Source organism: Colossoma macropomum, unplaced genomic scaffold, assembly GCF_904425465.1.
Source record: "Colossoma macropomum unplaced genomic scaffold, Colossoma_macropomum, whole genome shotgun sequence".
Taxonomy (NCBI): Eukaryota; Metazoa; Chordata; class Actinopteri; order Characiformes; family Serrasalmidae; genus Colossoma; species Colossoma macropomum.
In genome coordinates, this window is record NW_023494791.1 from 28,375,188 (window position 1) to 28,396,717 (window position 21,530).

The 21,530-nt window shown below is 38.4% G+C and overlaps 1 protein-coding gene across 1 annotated transcript in view; it reads left to right on the forward strand.

Moving 5' to 3' along the window:
• mxd4 (MAX dimerization protein 4) overlaps positions 1 to 20,943 on the forward strand; it is a 34,211-nt gene extending 13,268 nt beyond the window's left edge. The window contains exons 4-6 of the mRNA XM_036574778.1: positions 9,190 to 9,304; positions 11,319 to 11,469; positions 13,629 to 20,943. Coding sequence (XP_036430671.1) covers positions 9,190 to 9,304; positions 11,319 to 11,469; positions 13,629 to 13,786 — 424 coding nt within the window. The 3' untranslated portion in view covers positions 13,787 to 20,943. The remainder of the gene's footprint in view (positions 1 to 9,189; positions 9,305 to 11,318; positions 11,470 to 13,628) is intronic.
• Positions 20,944 to 21,530: the final 587 nt, after the last annotated feature.

A 21,530-nucleotide genomic window follows, 5' to 3' on the forward strand; every position in this document is an offset into this window, starting at 1 on the left:
TGAGGGAAAGCTCAGGTTACACTTCTTGACTGAGTTAGTGATGTTAATCATTTACAGAGTTATGTGCTGAGGCTGCACAGCGCCACTCTGCTGGGTTTATACAGAACTCACTCAGCCTTAACCCTGAAGCCCCAGCCTAGCTCCACACCTGCTTTTATTTAGCCCACTTTTGGATGATTGATAGAGCTGCAAGGTTTCAGGCTGTTTTGTAAGCTGAAGCACGATACTCCAGCTTTTCTCTGGCTGCAAACTGGAACTGCAGTAGTACTGGAGACTTGTTTTCTTCTGTTGTGTCTTTTTTCTACCCACATAAACTACGTTTTTTTCTTTTTTTTAATTTAGAAGATATACAGCTGTATAAGTACAGTTTTCCCAATATTCTGTCGTTCTCAGATTTGTTTTTTTTTTTATTTTCTGTTTATTTAGATTTACTGGCTTAAACTTGAACTGGTCAGACCTCGGTGGTAGAATGGGAGTGTAGGTATACAGAGCTATGTGGGATTCTTTTGTCGGGCACATGCTGTAGACATACAAACTGTCATCACCTCACGGGAGAAATGAGCTATGACTTAAGAGTGTCACTCACCAGAATTTAAAGTGTTGTGCTATAATAATCAGATTTTTGTTCGGTCACCTCATATCAGAACAAAATCTGACTTTCTCTCTTACTCTCTCTCTGACTGCTTTTGATTGTGTTTCTTTTGATTGATTATATGGGTGTTTAACTGTGTGTGAGAGTGACTGTTCAGCTATTTAACTATGCTAAATAAGATGAAAATAAATTTCTGTTCTGTAGTAAAATCTAAACTGCATAAATTGCTGTTGTTGATAATGATTTTGATGTTAGAATCAGAATGGGTATCAGTAAATTTGTACTGTTTAGAGGCTGTGTATATATGGGTTACTGTCTCTATGAGTTAGTATTTGTACTCAGACTTGTTAGCGTTTGTAATTTAACTTGTCTTGGACTTATAGCAGTTGGTACTCGGACTTGTATTGGACTACTTGTTAGTGTTTGTAACTGTCTTGAGTGGTCTTGATCTTGGACAGCCATACAAATCGGAACAGTGAATTTACAGACAGACTGAAAGCAGGCTGCTCACTGCAGTTAGCAGAAACACAATAATGAGTGTCCTCTTTTCCTGCTCTTTCATTCAACAACATCTGTTTTCCTCACATTGCACATGTGCTTTAGGGTTAGCCTTCATGCCTTAAAGGGTTTCAGAGAGAAACCAACCTGATATTTTCCTCAGACAAACTGGAAATGCTGGCATGTTTTTGTCTTCATGCCTGTATGGCCATGTGGAGTTTAAAATAGTTTCCACTGTGTGGAAGAAAGACTGTCTGTGTGTGTGTGTGTGCGAGGACCTTGTTCATGATGCCAGGCCTGTAGTGTTTGTGTGTGAGCTACAAATGCAGCAGATTGTTTTGGTGGGTGTGGCGCCTCCAGAGAGTGAACAACAGACAGCCCCAGCCAGACAGACAGCGTTTTATTTACAGGATCTTTACCCTTGTGTACCACCGCCAGTCTGAAGTTTGGACCCTCCTGACTGACTGTGTGTTTTACATAGACATTTTCAAGTGCTTAATATCTGAATTTGTTTGTAAGACAAATATAAACAATCTTGAAGAACATATGTTAATTTATTTCCAAAACAATATTTGTAGATTTGGGTTAAAGAAACATTTCATTCAAAATAAATCATTATACACTCCTAAAAATAAAGGTGCTAAAAAGGGTTCTTAGGAATGATGCCACTTTTGATTTCCTAAAAACCTTTCAGTGGATTAAACCATTTGTCAATGAAATGTATGAGTGTGAAGAACCTTTTTAAAGGTTAAAAAAGTATTAAAATTGTACATAAAATAAAGGTCACAACAGTAGCTATGAAAGAACACATTTGTGGGTGGAGCATGGCATGGTCAAATGGTGGCTGTTAGATTTTATTTACTAGCCGCATTTGCATTTTGGTTAAAGGGCTGTAGCCTGTTGTCCAGATGCGTGTTAATGCTGACTGCTGCAGTTTTAACCTTAATAACAAACACTCGCTTACAGAGTGGCCATTTTTGTTGATGCATTGAGAACATTTTGCTGCAGTTTGTTGGCTCCACTGTGACAAACGGTGCTCTTGTGCAAGTTAACTTCCAAATGCAAGCAGTCCAGATGCTGTTTACGAACCTCTGGGTCATTGTCAGCTTTTAGCAGCCAACATTAACAAAAGCATGTGGTAATTTTATATGAACTATTTCTCACTTTTCCTGAATTATTTCTACCTCACTAAAAGAGGAGAATTTTTTTTGAAAAGTGCAGATTCTAAACTTTTAGTCCTATATTTGAGTTTGTAGGTAGAAAAGGAGATATTGTCATAATTTGTATTTGATGAAAAACTATTGTATCCTGCTTTGCAGAAAGAAAAAACATACTTTACATACATTTTGCTGCTTTGTCATTGTTTGACATCAAAACAAAGTGTCAATAGCAAAACACCAGTAATAAGACTTGTAAGATTACATATTAACTCTGAATGTACTCAGTAGCCAAAACATAGTCTGATCAGTGTTTTCTGTTTTTTCTTACACAACTAACCTCCACAACAAACCCAGTTCCCCCACCAAGCTGAAGGAAATGTCTCAGCGGGGTTTGGGGGTGACCTTTGACCCCAGTGGAACGAGCTGGCATAGAGCCAGCAAGCATAAAATACAGAAAACTCTTGCGGTCATGGCCAGCTCATTAACCAGAGCAGTGAGTGACGAGTGGAGAGTGTGTGTGTGTGCACGTTCTTTCTTTTCTTTTATTCTGTGTGTGCTCAGTGTTTTCCCCTCTGCTTGGAGGCAGTGTGTGTGCTGAATTGTGGTGAATGGTGTGAACTGTCATTGTGTTATGTAGTGTGTCTCTACATGTCTGTATAGAAATATTCACATTTCTGACTCAAAACTGTAGTTTAGACTTCAAGTAGGTCACAGCTCCTCTTTAAACTTCTCTAAATGCACGTTTACACTCTTATGATTGTTGTTATGATAATGTGTTTGGTGCCCCCTACCTGCCACACCCCTGTATTTGCTATTGGTTTAGCTAGCTAGGTAACATGGCTAATTTTTGTCTCAAAAAGCTAACTTAACTCACTAAAGCAGTGGTTCTCAACCCTGTCCTCAGGGTCCATATTTTTGCATCAACCTAACTTGCAATACATAGGGATAGAGCAAAAAAATATGGACTGTCTGGGGGCCCTTGAGGACCGTTTTATATGCTCTAAAGGCAGATATACACACTATAGTTTTCGCTGTGACAACTCTGTTTGGTGCCCCCTACCTGCCATGGCCCTTTAAATTAACAAGCTAGCTGACATAGCTAACTTGGCTGATTAAAGGTGGATAGTAGGCCTTTTTGCCAGCTAACATAGCTAGCAGGCTAATGTTAATTTTTGGTGCCGCTGCCTGCCAGGTCCGTACAATTTAACTGCTGGTTGACATAGCTAAATTGACTGACTGAAACAGGGTGTCCAGTCCTATTAAAGGCCAATGTAGCAGCAGGTTTTCACTGCAACAAGCAGGAGCACACAGGATCAGTTGTTTGAAGACTAACTAATTAAACAAGCGTAATCAAGTGTGCTACTACCTGATTGAGATTTTGTGGATAGGATTGGATAACACTGGACTAAAAGCAGGTATGCACGCTAATGATTTTTTTTTTTGCCATAAAAAGCTAACTTGACTCACTGAAGTCAGATGTGCATGTTATACTTTTTGCTGTGAGAATGCTCTTTGGTGCAGCTACCTGCCATGTCCTTTCAGTTGAAATCTGTTTAGCTAGCTAGCTGACATAACTGGCAAGGCTTAATAAATGAGGCAAACACTCCACAGTTTTTGCCACAGTAGTGCTGTTTGGAACCCCTACCTGCCTTGTCCCTGTAATTTAGCTAGAAACTGTGAAAGATTTTCTTGGTGGAGAGATAAAATCAGTGTTTTGTGCTCTTAAAAATAAAGGCGCTAAAAAGGGTTTGTAGGACTGACGCCATAGAAGAACAACTTTTGATTTCCTAAAATCCTGTCAGTGGACTGTTCTTTAGAGAACCATTTTACAGCATAGTTTTGTTATCACTAACTATAACTGGAACTTTAAGAGGCCTAGGGGCTACACACACAGACGCTTACAAAAGCATGCATTCGTTACATAAAGTAGATGAATGTTTGGCATACAGTTCTAATCTATAAAAAGCAGTTATTTGTACCTGGTTTTACTGAAGACTTTATTAACCTGACATGTGACTAAGCCTGAAAAAAGCTTTCTGAAAGAGTACCTTATTATTACAGTACCACAACAAACCAGGAAACTGGCACTGGACTGTGTGTGTGTGTGTGTGTGTGTGCTTTGGTGTTTGGAGGTATGGAATTCCTGCTCCAGAAAAACAAACAGGAGTCTTGGTGCTATTAAAGTGTGTTCTGATCCGGTCTAGCCAACCCACAGACAAGAAAACAAAACAAGTAATAAAAGAAAAAAAACACACCACACATAACAATTAGCAGTTAAAGCAAAATGTGTTGTGATATATCTAATTATGATACATGTATGGTGATAACATGCTTTACTTGGTGATGCAAGCTATGTAATTCTGTTAAACAGCAAAAATACTTTTATTTGTATCTGTAGTATCTGTAAAGCAGCCTGCTAACAGGCTAGCATGACGGCTGATTTATTATAGTCTAAAGTGACTAGTGAGTGTACGCTGAAGCATAGCTAGTCTGGTCAAACATTCAGCACCCAGTTCACCTCTGTTCTGCTGAACATACTAAAGGTGGGTGATATGGGTGATATGGGTATGGTTAGTACTTCTTGACAATTAACAACTGCATGGATTACTGCTGAATTTTTTTTTGTATCTCTTTGGATGAAATCTTTTTTTCCCCTTAATAATTTCTTAATACAAGTATAGTACAGTATTTCTTGCTAAATATATCAATGAAATTCATGAATAAGTAATAAAGTGAGATTTAGACCAATTATAGATATACTACCAGTGTATAGTAACTGCATAAACTGTTAAGTGGCTGACTGGATGGCAGCCTAATATGCCATCATCTTATTTTCTTCACTTATTTTTAGCAATTGTTCTATTTTTCCTCCTGTTCCTTAAATAGATTTTTAACTTTGAATTAAAGAAATCAGTATACAGGAAGTGTTTCAGCCTTACTAAAATGTAGCGCTGCTATTTTGCTGGTGTATTTTGTCCATTCCAACTTGTTCATAAAACTAGAAAAACTGAATTTCCTGACACATATTGAGTACTGTAAAGTTACCTTTGCCGTGTCACCAATCTTTACTGTACACCACACAATATAAGTGCTAATAAAGAAGTGTTCAATCTTAGCCAAATGTTTTTTCAAAATGTGGAAGGGCTGCTGCAGGAAACTCCACTCTACTGCTCCCTTCCAAACCCCCCACTACAAAATTCTCTCCATTCATGCTTGGCTGGGTGGTGGACAGGTTGGCCTCTGTGTGTCTGTGTGTGTATATGTGTAAGGTGCAGGTGGCCAGTCCCCTCGCTACATAAATACACACCAGAATTCTGAGCGTGTGTCGAGGTTTAGGGTGTGTCTGGTTATTTTTTGGAGCAGTGTGTGTATGTGTGTGTGTAGCATCTGCAGCTGAACACACTGCTCTCAATAAGCCCCTTATGCAGCACAGAGAACATCAGAGCGCCCCACCACCCCACCGCTTTGACACTCACTTCCTCTGACCGCACTCCAGCTGCTTCATGTGGCTTCAGTCTGACAGGTAGAAGATCACTGCCGCCCGGGACTGACCACCAAACGCACACTCACACTCTTAAATCGGTCTGTCAGCAAATATATACCCTATTTCCCCCCCCCTTACCCCACATGTAATCGATCAGCCAAGACATGTTTGGTGTCTGAAGTTTACTTCTGCAGTTTTGCACTGGAGCTACAGGGCTAATGTAGGTAACAAGTGTTGTTATCTTGTACCCCACGAATTAGCATGGGACTAACTGTATGCCTACATCATCTCACAGATGCTGTGTCTGACTGTATGACAAACTGTATAGAGAGGGTACGATACTACTTATTCTTCTCCGATACTGATACTGATATTGTAACCTTATGTCTGCCAATACAGATACTGATCCAGTATTTTTTTTTAACTGCTAAGCTAAATATCAGTACATATTTTATCGCATCTATAAAAATGGAGGGAGTTAACATTGCTAAAATGCATCCTAGTCATATCGAAGCTTAAATTTTGTACGTACCTCTGTTCTGTTTTATAAATAATAACATATAATAACTTTTTTTCTGTATGACATTTTTATAGATGACGGTTTGAGGCAAGTGTGTAATCCTTTAGTACCATGCTACTATAGGCTTCCATTACTTGTTAGCTACTTTAGCCTTATAGCTCCAACACAAAACTAAAGAAGCAATCTGAAGACACCAAGCATGTTCTGGCTAATCAAAACTTAGGATTTTGGTCCTTTACTGAGCCACTGCTTTAAAATCCCAGGCCAGGTCACATGCTCCTGCTTTATTTGCCATGCAACCCCCCTCATCAGCATCACAAAGGAAAAATCCTTCACACCTACACAAACACACACACACTGCTCACACAGCTATCGCGCTGTCACAGCTATCACACAGGTATCCAACACACACACCTGTCAGAAGCAGTATGATGTGGAAACACCCTGCGGTCACATCCTCAGACAGGTTTGATGACTGTTACACACAAACTGGTTGTGTAAGTGTATGTGTGGGTGTATTATGTAATAGAGCTTCATGGGTGATGTGGGTGTTTCTACAGCAGATTCTGGCTCCCCTGTGTTTGACATCATCACACATGGCCAGAGACCACAAATTAACAACTAATAAAATAATTAATAAAGGTAGCGACTGTTATTTGATTGTTTTCTTTTTCAGCATAAGCATTTCTCATTTTAACTAGTGTTATTCGGTTATTCAGAGTTTTTTCTTTTGGATCCTGGAGGCTGACACACTGCCCTCAATATCAACACACTGTTGTGAGTCAATCACAGACATTTTTACTTAAAATAAATGCTATGGAGCACAACCAGGCTCATGCACAGACATTCTGGGGGCCAGAGGTTCAAAAAAGGGCAACCTAAACATATTGCACTCTTATCCAGGGAGACATGTAAACATGCTTCAGAGTAAAGCAAATGTAGTGGTAAGAGTTGGCCCAAGGCTACCAAAAAACTAGTTGTGCTGCCCAAACAGAGATTTATTCCATTATCTCTAGTGTATTAGGCTGTAATGTTACTCACTATATAAACTTTAGAATTTCAGCTCTATTTGGGAGCTCAACAGAGTCTGGTATAAATCCCTTTTTTTACAATGATAAAACATGGCTGACAATTTATTTGTACACATTACTGTTGTTTGTTTGGTTGTTGTTCAAAATAGGTCTTTCTTTGAGGACTTTCTGTAGGTCTGTTTTTAACACAGCACTGTACACTGATTATTAGAGCTGTAAAATAATAATAGTAGTAATAATATAATATTTCTTTATATAGAACTTTATATAGAACTATAGAAGCAGTTCAAATGGCTTTACAGAGAAGAAACCAAAAAAAAGAAAAAATAGGAAATGGAATAATAAAAAACAGTTTAAATATTCATTGTAAAATTACAGCAGAGAACATGAGGGACATAACAAAAGGAAATAATAATAATAATAATAATAATAATAATAATATTATTATTAAATTAATAATAAAACAGAACAAAAAAAAAAATTCTTTCCAGATGAGCTAAAAAGCTAACAGAGCTATCGGGTACAACCCTCAGTGCTGATGAGGACTCAGGATCTGGCTAGTCCGTTTGTAGAGAATGTGCTAAAGAAATTCCAAAATGAATTGATTCCTATGTAGCTTTTATACATAACTGTAATAATGGTTAATTTTTTTATACAGACAAATGCGCTTGTTTTCTACACATAGAACAGCAAATGACATTTTTAACACATTTCAGTTCCAATTATATAACTTTCTAACAGTCCTTTATTTGTATTCATGATGGTGGTAAGTACCAGTGAGTGTGCTTTACTCAACCAATGAGCTGATGAGCTTGCCAACTAATAAGCACTCAGTAACAGTATGATAGTGTCCTACTGCCGAAAAACCTGCTAGCTGTTGAAAAACAGAAAGACACTAGCAAGTTGTTATTGATTTTTTAATGTAGTACATTTTTCTACTTTGACAAATTAAAAAAAAAAAAAATTGTGCAAAAGGCTATGATAATATTTAATTAACATTTGTAGCCATTTAGCTCCCCATTTTTTGAGGACTCTCTAGTGCCTTGTAAGGTTTTGCCATCATGTTATTGGTATAATGAGAGGAGTAGAAGGTGGTCAGGCTCCCCTGTTTTGGAAAATGCTCCCAACTGCTGTGTACAAAAAGCTTCACTGAAACTTAACACTTTGCCACTGTTCAGCTTCACTCCTAAGCTTTATGTTCAGTAATACATGTACAGCTTACACTACCCTAACCAAAGTTTCACTAAATTTTACCTAAGATAAAGATATGGGCTTTTCTTATTTAATATTGAAGTATTCAACAGTGTTAAAGTAAGTATTCAATTAACACTGCCCCTTTTGGGTTTATGGTGGTGGTACAGAATTTTGCAGTCTTAGTCTGAAAAATGGATTGTGCTGTGTCACCCCACAAAACACTTTGCAATCATAAAGCCCACTTGGATACACACACGCACTTTACAGGAAGCTGACACCTCAGGGTCCTGCAACCTGGTGTCACCTTCCTTGGGGAAGTTTTTTTGTGTGTTTGTAGTCTTGTCTTTCTCTGCTTGGCTGTGTGGGGCTGTCAGTTTAACTGTGAGAAAACTCTTCAACTGTAGATGTTATTCAGAGTTTGGGATGTTAAAAATATGGAATCATTTAGTGAAAATAAAAGTGGACAAAATTCAGAAGCAAAGAAGCAAATTTCCCCTACACTTCTTGCTGTATTACAATCTGGCAATCTGTGTGGATCATATGAACATTATATCTAACATTATATTATAACTAAACAATGTATCAACAATAAAAATCCACATCACCATTACTGACTTTGTCAATTAATCATAACTACCCTTTTCTAAATTCCTGTGTGTGTATGTGTTATCCATGTCCTCATGTCTCTCTGTGGTGTTTTCCTCCTATAGACGTGCTAAGTTGCGGCTCTATCTGGAGCAGCTGAAGCAATTGGTGCCTTTGGGCCCGGACAGCACCAGACACACCACACTGAGTCTGCTCAAACGTGCCAGGATGCACATCAAGGTACACACATAGCGACTCCTAGTACATATGATAAAACACCTAATTTTCTGCACCTTTATGTAATAAGAGTCTGATGTAATATTTTAACATTGTTAAAGATTTAAAATATACTGTTCATTCCCCAGTCTGTACAGCCCGAATATGGAACATAGGCTGCAAAAACAGCCTGTTTTGATTTTGTTGTTTTTGTGATGCCACAGAAATCAACAGATATCTGCCTACGTAGCCAGCACTGTAGAAAATGCCAATGCCAGTTCAAGCTAAAACAGTTACCTCATGTGGTAACAAGCAGTTTAACTCAACATTTTATTCTGTGCACAGCAAAGTACATAGTTCCAATGAACAAAAGCAATATTTTAGATTGATTCAAATCTCAAAAGACGTTGCTATGTTAAAGTGATGTCACGAATTGCAAACTGGAGAAGTTGAAAAGCTTTGACTTCCCAGTTCCAAGTTGGTTGTGAACAATGCATTAGGCAAAGCTGTTCACTTTCTGTTGTGTTCGGAGTGAATGATGCTGCATATCAATCCAACTGTTGTTTTCTGCAAGCGAGGACATTTACTGTCACACAGGAAGTTGATTAGGACCGTTCCCATCTACAAGAACGAGTTATCAACTGCTCCTTTTTGCAACAGAAACAGTAGGCTCAGCAATGTGCTTTGCAAAATGCAACAGTGGAGGTAACAGTTACTGGACTGCTGAGTACTGGCCCACTTCAAGTACTAGTTTTAACACGAGAGAGGCAGCAGGTTCCCTCAGTAGTCTGATAACGGTCACAGTGCTATTGAAGACTTTGAGTGCTAACTTTAGCTAGATAGCCAGCCTGATCTGTTTTTAAATTCTGAAGTTAACACTCATAAATACAACTTGAAGGGATGCTCATATGCAGCTTTTAGTCCAGGAACTTGTGTTTATGATAATTCCCATAGCACACGAAGGCAGTGTGAGAGTATGTGGTTGGTGGAAAGCCCAGACCTAAAGCTGCGTTAACACTTAGTTTCCTGTTTTTGCTGCACAGTTCGTCTGCACTAAAATGTCACACAGCTTCAATTTGCACAGCTGCAGTCAGAGCAGATCAGCACCACAGCACACTGTTTATGCACTCAAATCATAAATGTGATGTCACTGTGCACTTGCTGACGGATGTGTGTTGGTCTTTGTATATTTTTGGAACAAAAATGTTCTGAAACTAAAACTAGAGAAAACAAGGCGAACCTACAGGACAAACAGAATGCTTCAGACAAAAGTTTTTTTTTACACAAGCTCCATGTTTAATTTTTTAAAACTAAATAAACAAAAACATTTCTTTTTGTTTTCTGATGTTAAGATTAGGGTTAGGATCAGGGTTAGGTTTAGAAATTTATTGTTAAATGTAGATTAATCCTAGTCCTTGACTACACCGTTCAATGAAGATTCTACATTCAGAATGCTGGGCTTAATCCCTATTCAGGAAACCAACCAATATGCAACATATGAACAATTATATATAGGAACTTATTTATTATTTGTTGTACATGTATTTATTAAGTGGATTTTCATATATCTCCCCAGAAATATTTCCTGAAAAGTTAATAACTTGTACATAATGGCTGTTTTGGCTAGAAATTAAATAAACAAATTATTACATATAGGTACTTAAACATATATAATGCACACGCGCACACACACACACACACACATACACATATATATATATGAGACATTGTTGTTATATATAGTGTTTACATTTACAGTCATATGCAAACATTTAAATAACCTGGTCACATCGCATGTTTTGTTGGTTTTCTAAGTGAAAATAAGTACATATAAGTAAGTAAAAATAAGTACACTCATCTAGAAGCATCTGCACTTGTTATTGGGTTTTTCCTTTAATTTGTCACCTATCTGTGTATAGTAATAAGGCATATTTTTATTATTATATATAGTTACTTACATAATACATGTGGGACATGCATGACCCCACATCTTAAAAGGTGTATAAACAGATGTTTATGTGTGTGTGTGTGTGTGTAGAAGCTGGAGGAGCAGGACAGAAAGGCCCTGAATGTGAAGGAGCAGCTGCAGAGAGAGCATCGCTACCTCAAACGGCGTCTGGAGCAACTCGGTATGGAGAGAATCCGCACAGACAGCATGGGCTCTACCATCTCTACTGATTCAGAACAAGGTAAACACACAAACACAACATGGGCTCTTTTTTATGGAGTGAAATTACACTTTGAATGTAGTGTTAATAACTGATGGATATTTTCTAGCCTAAGTCTTTTAGTTATGTTGCTGTCATGCAGTGCTATGTACTAGCTAGGCTAGTCTTGCTAACAGCTAGTCACTACACTAGAGTATACCGGTGCTCCAAGATTAGGGAACACAGCTCTGTGTCTATCTAGGGAACATTTCCCTTTATCCAGCTATCCATAAACTGCTCCTCAGTTTACACATATATTATAAAAGAGGAAATAGTGAGAGCTAACAATGTTTTGCAGTGTTGTTAGTATTATGATATTTGGAATAAAATTATAACTAAGAACATAGAACATGCTGCCTCTTACTGAACAGTACTGGTCTGTATGGAGCTCCTCAGGGTTTAAGCAAGAAGTGTGTGTTTACTAATGCACATTGTAGTAAACATCCTATGCAATTTACTATTAGAGGATTAGCCAAGCTAGCACAAAACCTGTTCTGTTTGCCCACAGCTAAGGGCCACTTAAACCCTGCAGTAATCCACCAACACAAAATGGCCTTCACATATCCAAAGCTGGAAACAAACAGATGGCCAGTTGCAGGTTTTCTTTCACATGATGCACATACACACATACTGTACATGTTTTAGTCAGTGTGATATAATAGCTTATCTGTACTCGTTATGTTGGAGCTCATCTTCCTTGCATGCTTAAAGTGAGAGTTTAGAAAAATATTAAATTGACCTCGTTTTTTACCCTTCTTACCTCAAATGTAGTGGATCAACCAAGACATCTTTGGTGTCTGAAGTTTGCTTCTTTAGTTCTAGCACTGGAGCTAATGTATCAAACAAATAATGGAAGCCATGGTCACACTGAATGTGAGTAAAATTGCCTGGCAGAAAAGCCAGTTCACTTGAATGGGAAAGGATGAGGAGAATGTGAAAAAGGAATCTGCCTCTGGTAGCATTTAAGGTTGCTTCTTTAATTTTAACCCTGTGAATTTGTGAATCTTAGAAGCATGAGCCAATATTAAACATGAGAGTGAGCTGTCAGACCTACTTTCTGAGAAAAAAAAACATAAAAGGAGGAATTGCTCTCCATAATGCTGCTCATCATGCACACTTGAGAAAAAACAAACTAGTTTACTAGCTTATGTTAGCTGTTCATTAAACTAACTGCTACCTCCAAAACCAAATCACATCTGGAGCTGTGTTTTCCTCCAACCCGGCAAAGAACATTGCAGTCAGACATATAGACAAATAGTCTCAAGCGCAGATGCTCTGCCCATTCATATATGGACTGTCTGATATCTACTGTTTGCTAAGCTTGTCACAAATATTAGAGATTTTGTCAGTTCCACACTAATTGGCCATGCACATGTCCGTGTGTATACTCTTATGTGCAGCAGAGTTTGTCAATTTGATGAGAAACTTTTTTAAGCAGTTGCCTGTCCTGCACTTGCAAGACTATGGAAGCTTGTGCACACCAATTAGCATGGTGCTTACTACATTTGCAAATCATCACACACTTGCTCTCAAACCGTGTGAAGTAATCTCAAATTGAGTTGCTTGTGTGGTTTCTTACACTGTATGTTTTATTGTTATCTATAAACATGAACTCAAACGTCAGGTGTGAGTGTACTGCAAGTTCTTGCTGATATAAGTAGTTATTGATTCAACATAGGAGGGTTTGCATGCATCACTTTCTATTGGTTGCATATTAGGGATGCGCTGTTTGTTGTGGGAAAGTCTCAGAATTCCAGAAATAGTTGGTGATTTGCTGATTCCCTCCTGAATTTGTGACCTTAGATCTATCATACTTTTATCGCCCTGTATTTTCTTTAGTGTTTTTGCTGCATGGATATGCTGCGTCCCCCTGGCCCCTCTATGGTTTTCAAATATCTCACTCATTATTTTGTTCTCATACTGGGCTTACATGGATTGAAGTACACTAGCATAACTGAAAACAGTGGCCATCTTGAAGACTGAATTTTGTCTGTACTTTTGTCCATTTTATAGATGTGTTTGAGGTGAGGAGAATATTATATATATTTGATCTTTTAGATGAAGTACTTCTTCAAACTTTCTGAGTGTAGGCACAGAGTGTGTGTGATACTAACTGTGTGTGTGTGTGTGTGTTTCTCCAGAGGTGGACGTGGATATCGAAGGGATGGAGTTTACACCTGGCGAGGGTGACAGTGTGGACAGTGTGAGCGATACTGAAGACCACTACAGCCTGCAGGGCAGCTCCAGCGACAGCAGCCATTACTCGCCCTCACACAGACTGCACACACACATCTGCTAGAACCAAGCCAGCAGTGCAACGGCAACCTCCAAACCACCCGTCCGCCCAGCGCCAAGCTCATGCACCTGCCTCCTGTGGCAGGAAGCAGCTGGTTGGACTTCCCGTCCCACTTCTCCACCACTTTCACACTTCCAGACTTTCTCTATTAAACCCTGATCGTTGCCTCAGACACCCAAAGAGCAATCTGCGGTTTCGTGGTGCGGCCATACAGCTTTGACCTGTCAGCTAACGTCCTGAGTGAGTTTGCGAGTGAGTATGTGTATTTCACACTCTCTCTTATTGAACGGGCTGGATCCATAAAAACACCTTTGCTTTTGTTGTTAGGGATGCACTCATATGGAAGTTCTGGGACAATGCCTGTCCAATTTTTTAAATATACGTATCGCCCGATGGATCATCAATTATCAGTTTGAATTGTCAGTCAAACTTTAACATTCGTCTGATACTAATACCGATATAATGCTGATATCGTCAGTGCATCCCTATGATTGTCTTTCAGTTCTTAGCACATGCTAAAACAAGAACAATTATAAAAGCTTAGTAAATGCTAAGCATAGTAGCATTTAGCACACTACGCGTTCTAATGGCATAGCCTAGAGCAACAACTATTTAGCTTCTTTAAGGAACAAAAAATCACCTGGGAACCAGCTCGTCTTTTGCACAACTTCATTCAGAACGACCAAATACAAACACAATAACATAGCAACAAAAAGGTAGATTATAAGGAGGGAAGGTACAGACCAACGCCATTGGCAGGTTGCGTACAAAACAAAACAAAACAAAATTTTGAATTGCCGTTAATTTCTCCATAGGGAATTTCTCCATTTTTGCTAATGGATTCAAAATCAGTTTGCAACTGTAGAAGCATACAGGCTATGAGTACAATATAATAGCATAATATTGGGCTGAGCCATAGAACTGTGAAGAGTACAATACAACTGAACTACAAAACTTGGTGTCGGCCCTGGTGTCACACTACATGTGATCTGTAATAGTGGCATCATCAGCTCGACCGTCCGTTTTGTGGAAACACTCAATAAACTGTATTTCTGTCTTTTACGGTTATTTAAACGTTTGGATCATTAATACAGTGTCAACATGGAGGCAACACAGCACAATATATTGTACAATATATGCAAGGGCCGATCTGACCACTTTCCTTCACTGTTGCTAGAGCAGTGACAGTCAAGCCAGATTTTTTCATAGCACCACCCGGTGCTAATCACTACAGTTTGTGCCAGTGCTACATTAGCATTTGGCTGGTACCACAAATGCAGTGAAGCAAAATTCGCACACACCGTTCACAGTAGAAAACAGCTTAGTGAGATCAGCCCCTCGGGATCAAACCCCTTTTTTCTCTTTCAGTAGCAAAGTGATGTAGCAATAAACACAGAAAGCTACTGCTTTCGTGATTGTTTATATGATTCTGAGGGGTTTAAGGCACTAAAAACGAGAGTGATTCACTAAGCTAGCTTTTCTGCTCTAAACACACACGCAGACGCATCATCTGTGTCTCAGCATTCAGGTTGACAGATCAAAGCTGAATGAGTCCAAAAAAAGTCTAAAAACAGCCAGCTCTAATGATTTTCTTTTTGTGGAGGCTTAGTTAAACCAAGAGATTACATCGCTAACCCTTAACTTTCATTTTTGTCTTGTAGCTTTCTTGGATTTGTTCAAATTAACTCTCTCTCTCTCTTTACATATTAATACGCAACCAATTGTTTGAGGAGCTCCAGGGCATTGCAGATCGGACCACTAATGATTTTGTATTCCTTTGGTTGGCCTATACAGTGTATTTGCAATGCAGAGAGTGCAGTATTTTATTCTGTTTCCGCTTTTTAAACTCCCTCTGCTGCGGTTCTTAGAGCTTGGCATTCAACACTTTAAAAAGGAAAAAAACATACATACACACAGACACACACACGTGTGTGTGTGTGTGTGTGTGCGTGTGTGATAATGTGATTAGCCTACAATGGCTGATTATTAAAAAAAAGCAAGAAAAGCCAATAAAAAAACATGAATTAAAAAAAAAAAAAGCTATAGGTCACTAAAAGTGATTTTAGCAAGTGTAGTCTATATTTCCTGTATTAAAATTTTGTATTATATTTTCCTAAATGTTCCTAAAGGTAAAAGACAAAAAAGAAGAGTGTATGTATATATATATATATATATATATATATATATATATATATGAGATGGACAGGGCAGTACGCCAGGCTTGTCTCGGGGATTTGGAGATTTAGACAGTCATTCTGTGCCTTGGTCAGCCTCTGTTTATGTTATTATGTCCCATTCCCTCCCCTCAGCCTCCACTCGCTCAGGTCTACTCCAGGCACTCCCTACATCCATCCATTCATCCTCAGTGAGTAACAAATGAAGTTAGGCATTAAAGCAGCAGTTCTGCAAAAAATTGAAAATCAAATTTAGCCAGTATCCCCCTTACCTCAAATGTAGCCAGTCAGCCAAGAGATGTTTGGTGTCACAAAGCTAATATAGCCAACAAGTAATGGCATTCAATACCCCTGGAATTAGCATTGTGCTAACTGCAGGCCTAAATCCACACATACCTCCCTCAAACTATGGTGGGGACAAAAATAGCTAGCTGTCAGACTAAATAATTAACATAACTAAAACCAGTACTTTAGACCATTATGATGGGTAACAGCCATACGGCATCAGAAACCACACAAGTCTATTTGAGATTACCTAATAAACTCAGCAAGTGTGATGACTTTGACATGCACTTGTCGGAATTAACTATTCTAATCATTACATTAGCCTCATTGAAAATGCCGTTACACACTGAAGGCAATGCATATAAACAACATGTGAAATGTGAAATATTCGGACATGAATGATGACATTGGAGGCTGCATTCCAAAGTAAAAGTAGCATGAAGAGTTTCACCGCCCCAGCTGGAACTTTATGAGAGCTTTCGGATGTCTGTAAGATGTAGATGTCTGTAACACACTTTGAGCTCCATTTTAGCTCATTTTGGAGGTGCTAACATCATTGGTGACAAAGCAGATGGCAGACTGTTCCAATGACAAAAATGAAAGCGATTGGTTGCGTGAGTTCATGTTGCTGGCAAAAGCTCACAAAAATAGGGCAAATAAAATAATGCTGCATGTTTACCTGAAAAATCATGTTTGGTGTGCAGGAAATCTTTATACATACGTTTAAATGAATTTATTGTTAAATTAATTGCAATTGGTATGTAATGGCCTTAAAACTAAAGAAACAAATTTCAGACACGGAACATGTCTTGGATGTACAACTGCATTTGGGGTTATGGTGGGCTAACTAGGCCAATGGGATTTTTTTGCTGAGCAGTTGCTTTAAGTGGTTCTCCGACTGTTCTGCTTCAGCCTCTTCGTCTTTGCAGTCCAGCTTTGCTTCTTTTTCTCGTCATAATGAAGAGGGAGATGCTGGGAGAAGAGCGATAATCAATCATTAACCGACGGCAGCTGGAGCTCTTTCCCTCTACACTCTCCCAGTGACACCTCCTGTTAGTGTTAGCGCCTGCCCAGGACGACTGTGGGTAATCATCCCTTGCTTGAGTCTCTCGGCTATAGAATCGGCTCCTCTAAAACAAAGCCCCACCATCAGCGTCACATTACAGACAATGAGTGTAAAGGCCCTCAGTTCACCAACCAAACACCAACAATCAGAAACAAATGCAAACAGGATGTTCGTTTAGTGAACCAGACATTCTTGATAAAAAGGTATCACAAATGGTTCTATAAGCGATGCCATATTGGTTTCCATAAAAAAGTTTTTTTTTTAACTTTAGAAAGGTTCTTTTCACTCAAACATCCTATTTACAAAATAGTCCTCTCAAGAACCAAAGCTGATTCTTGTATGGCATTGAGCAAAGTAATCCTATTTGACACCTTAGTTTTATACCTGTGTTTAATTGGAGACTCTTGGACGTTTTTTCTTCATTCACTCTTGTCCATTTGGATTGTCGGTTCTTTTTCTGGGAGCATTAGAGTGGTTCTGTTTGTCGCAGAACGTTTGGTTGGTGTGCTCTGTGTTTAAAGGCTAGCAGGGGGCGACACACAGCAATACAATCACCTACTTATTTTTTTTTTGTTTTCCTCATTGAGTGTAAACAGCAGCTTGAATTCTGTGCTGCACATTTGTGACCAATTCTGACATTTCTGCTTTTATTATCTTCTCCTGGAAAGGAGGGAGCATGTTTTGTTTTGTCTTTTTGAAAAAGCTACTTTTTTCATGAAGAGTTTACATCCATGTCAAGGACTGTTAGTAGCAAAAAATGAGTCCTCTTTCAGTTGGTCAGAGAACAACATAGTGATATTTAAACTGAGGGAAAAAAATCTTGCACAGAACCTCCCATTTTTTTAACAATGTTTTTATGGGATGATTAAGATGGAATTCATGGGCCAGAGACGAGATTCAGTTTTCAGCATCATGCAGCAGGTGTGTGTGTGTGTGTGTGTGTGTATGTGCTGACATCACACTGTAAAAGAGTTTAAGACCTGCCCACTTTCTTGGTAGTTTTAAAAACAAAATGTAACCAAAAAAAAGAACATGTGGAAATCATTAAACAGCGTATCAGCTGTAATGGTAGTCAGCCCTACAAAGGCAAATGAGTAACTATGGCAACCATGAAATTGAGCATGTGGATGTAATTTAGAGTTAAAGGTGGATGAGGAAAATAATTCACCAAAATAAAAAATGACTTACATAGACATACTCTGCCCAAAGAACACTGGCAGGAAGTACATTTAGATTGGATTTCAGAGTTTTTAAAAATGCTAAGCTACAGAGTTGGGCTTACTTTCTGTAGCTAATTGAAACTGGATTTAAAAACGACAACGAATTAGCCACCGTGCTAATGGTGAACAACAAAAAAACTACACTTTACCTATTCTACCAGTGTGACCTTTCACACACATACAAAATAAATATAATTTGAAATGAATAACACTCTCTGAATGTTGGTATGTATTATAAAAACTGAGTTGTATGCTACAGTTTCCCATTAGGTTGAATTGTATTTTTTTTCTTACCAGCATTCTGTAAAACATTTTGTGGGATGGATGTCAATCTCAGTTTTAAAACTGGAGCACCCTGCTTGCTCAGTAGACTTGATTATAGCCTAGGTGTGTGAATTCATTTCTATACAGCCTTTTTAATATACATCATATTTAGCTTTTGTTTTTCACTGTTGCAGTGGTTACTGATTAGCCTTAGTAGTAGCAGTGATGAGACGTGAAGACATTTTTGTAGGTTTGTTAAAAAGCTTTCTAACACTAAATATATGTGGGCGGAGCTTCAGACCTAGGCATCATCAGAAAAGTGAAAATGAGTGTGTGTTACAGTGGAAAAGAGCAGAAAGAGTGTGAACAGACAGTGGAGCTGATACTGAAGACACAGACACACACACATACACAGCTGCTGTGTGGAATGACATCTAGCTGCTGGTAGACCAAACCCCAGACTGGGCAAATGCTGCATTCATGACAACTGAACTCGGACGTTTCAAACTTCGAGCCTCCTACTTCCAAGCTCAGAGTGTTTGCACAACTTCAGCTGAGGACAGAAAAAACTATGCTTACAATAATATAGTGCTTGTTTGGCTGCTGCATGCATACAAAAAGCTCTCAAAAAGCTTTTAGTTAAAGAGTTGCTTGGTTAATTTTTTTTTTATGTTGATGTATGTCATCGCAATTTACTGCTAATCTTTGCGCTTTCATTAGAGCTGCAACTAAAAGAAGTCTGAGCTTTTGAGAAACACTGACTTTCCTAGTGGGAATTGTGAGCTTTGTGATCGTTCAAATTGATTTTTCCTATTTGGAAGTCGGAAACTTCCCAGTTGTCACTGGGTCATGAACGCAGCAAAAGCTTCAGTGTTGGTGGAGTTTAGCCAACTAACTAGCAGTCTACCTAAGTTAGCTATCTAGCTAAAGTGTTGGTAAGGTAGTTCAGATTAATGTTAGATATAAGTTTGTTTTAGCTAACCACAGATATAAGTTGAATTAGTTAACCACAAGTTTAACCCTTTTATTTTAAAGGAGAAATTAACTAGCTAACATAGTTGGACAAGTAACTAACCATAACCCATATTAACTGTTTTATGTACTTAATGTTAATGTGAACACTTTAGCTAGATAGCTAACTTGGGTAGTTTGCTAGGTAGTTGGCTATCGTTCGCCCTAACTGGCTGCTTGTGTGAGAAATCAAAATCAGTGTAGATCAACACAAGTAGGATGAACACTGTTCACCGATCAAGAAAGAAAAAGTGTGTGTATGTGTGTACATGTGTGCATGTGTGCCGATTATCTGAATCCATTCCTTTCTGCAGTAAACTCTTCCATCTCTGCCAGATTCCGGCCAAAAAAACAAAAAAGCACTTTCTCCTTCTACCAGTAAATCTACTGGTAATTCCACACCAGTATATTTACATATAGATGATTCTAGGCTTTTAGTCTTTTCTGTTATACACAGCTAGGCTGGTTTATCCCACCCAGATCTGCTGGCTGGACTAAACATGCTTTTCAATGGCGAGTCACCACTGAATTTAAAGAGATAAAAGTGTGTTTTAATCTAATCTCTATCTGCTGTATTTGTAGCAGACATTTGATTATCATGGATAATACTTTGACTGTACTTAGTAAAGAACAGAAAACGTATGGACTCAAAACTCACTTATAATAGAAGCCAATGGGCAGGTCCCCACAGACTACAGACAACTGTGGGGAAAATGATTAAAATGCAGAAAATAGAGATTATGTTGAAAGATGCTGGAGTACTCCTTTAATGCATGTCCAGGAGAGCAGTTTATAGATGATTATATATGTTTTTGGTTTTAGTTTTTTATCTTGCCTTTCCACTGCGAGCTCAGTTTCTGTCTTCCTCTGTGTATGTGTGTGTGTGTGTGCATTGCTGCTTGGTGTGCGGAGTGTTACCTATCACTGAAGCGGGAGTGTTCTGTGCCAGACCTGTGAATATGTTTCCTGGTAGAAGATGTGTAATATGCATTCAGATGTGCTATAATAGTTTCTTTTTTTGTTGTTTGTTTATTTGTTTGTGTATACATACATACCTGGTGCTGGCTGTTTTGTAGCCCACGCTTAAAGGTATTGTGTATTCTTTCATTGTAATATAAATAATTAAAAATGTTTTATACACATGGGTGTCATGGGTGTTACTGATATTAAAGTGGAATCAATACAAGTTAGTTTAAGCCATTCATGCCGAAGAAATATTCCACAGAATTTATTCTGATTGAAATTAAATTATATATGGTTATATTGCATGAACATCCAACAGCACACTTTTCATTTTTGGATTTACTCTTGTTGAAAATTAACAGTCCCGTATGACCAAAAGACTGAATGTAGTGATAATTTAGGTGTATAAAAAACACTTTTTAGCCAGATCCTTTAAACAATGCCTTCAGATGTGTGCTCCTATGGACAAGGATATTTAACATACGGTCAAAAAAGTTGTCAAATATTACAGGTGACATCGGCAACTTAGAGAAGTCTGAGCTTTTGAGAAACACTTTCCTGGTGGTAATTATGAGTTGTATGACAGTTAATAATAATAATAATAATAATACATTATACTTATATAGCGGTTTTCAAGAACTCAAAGACGCTTACAGGTTTTCGAAATACAGAACAATAAAGACAAACATGAGAACACGAAGCATAACATCACAAGCAAAACATTGCAGGACTTGGCAAAGGGCTGGTTTAGGATTGAGAACAGT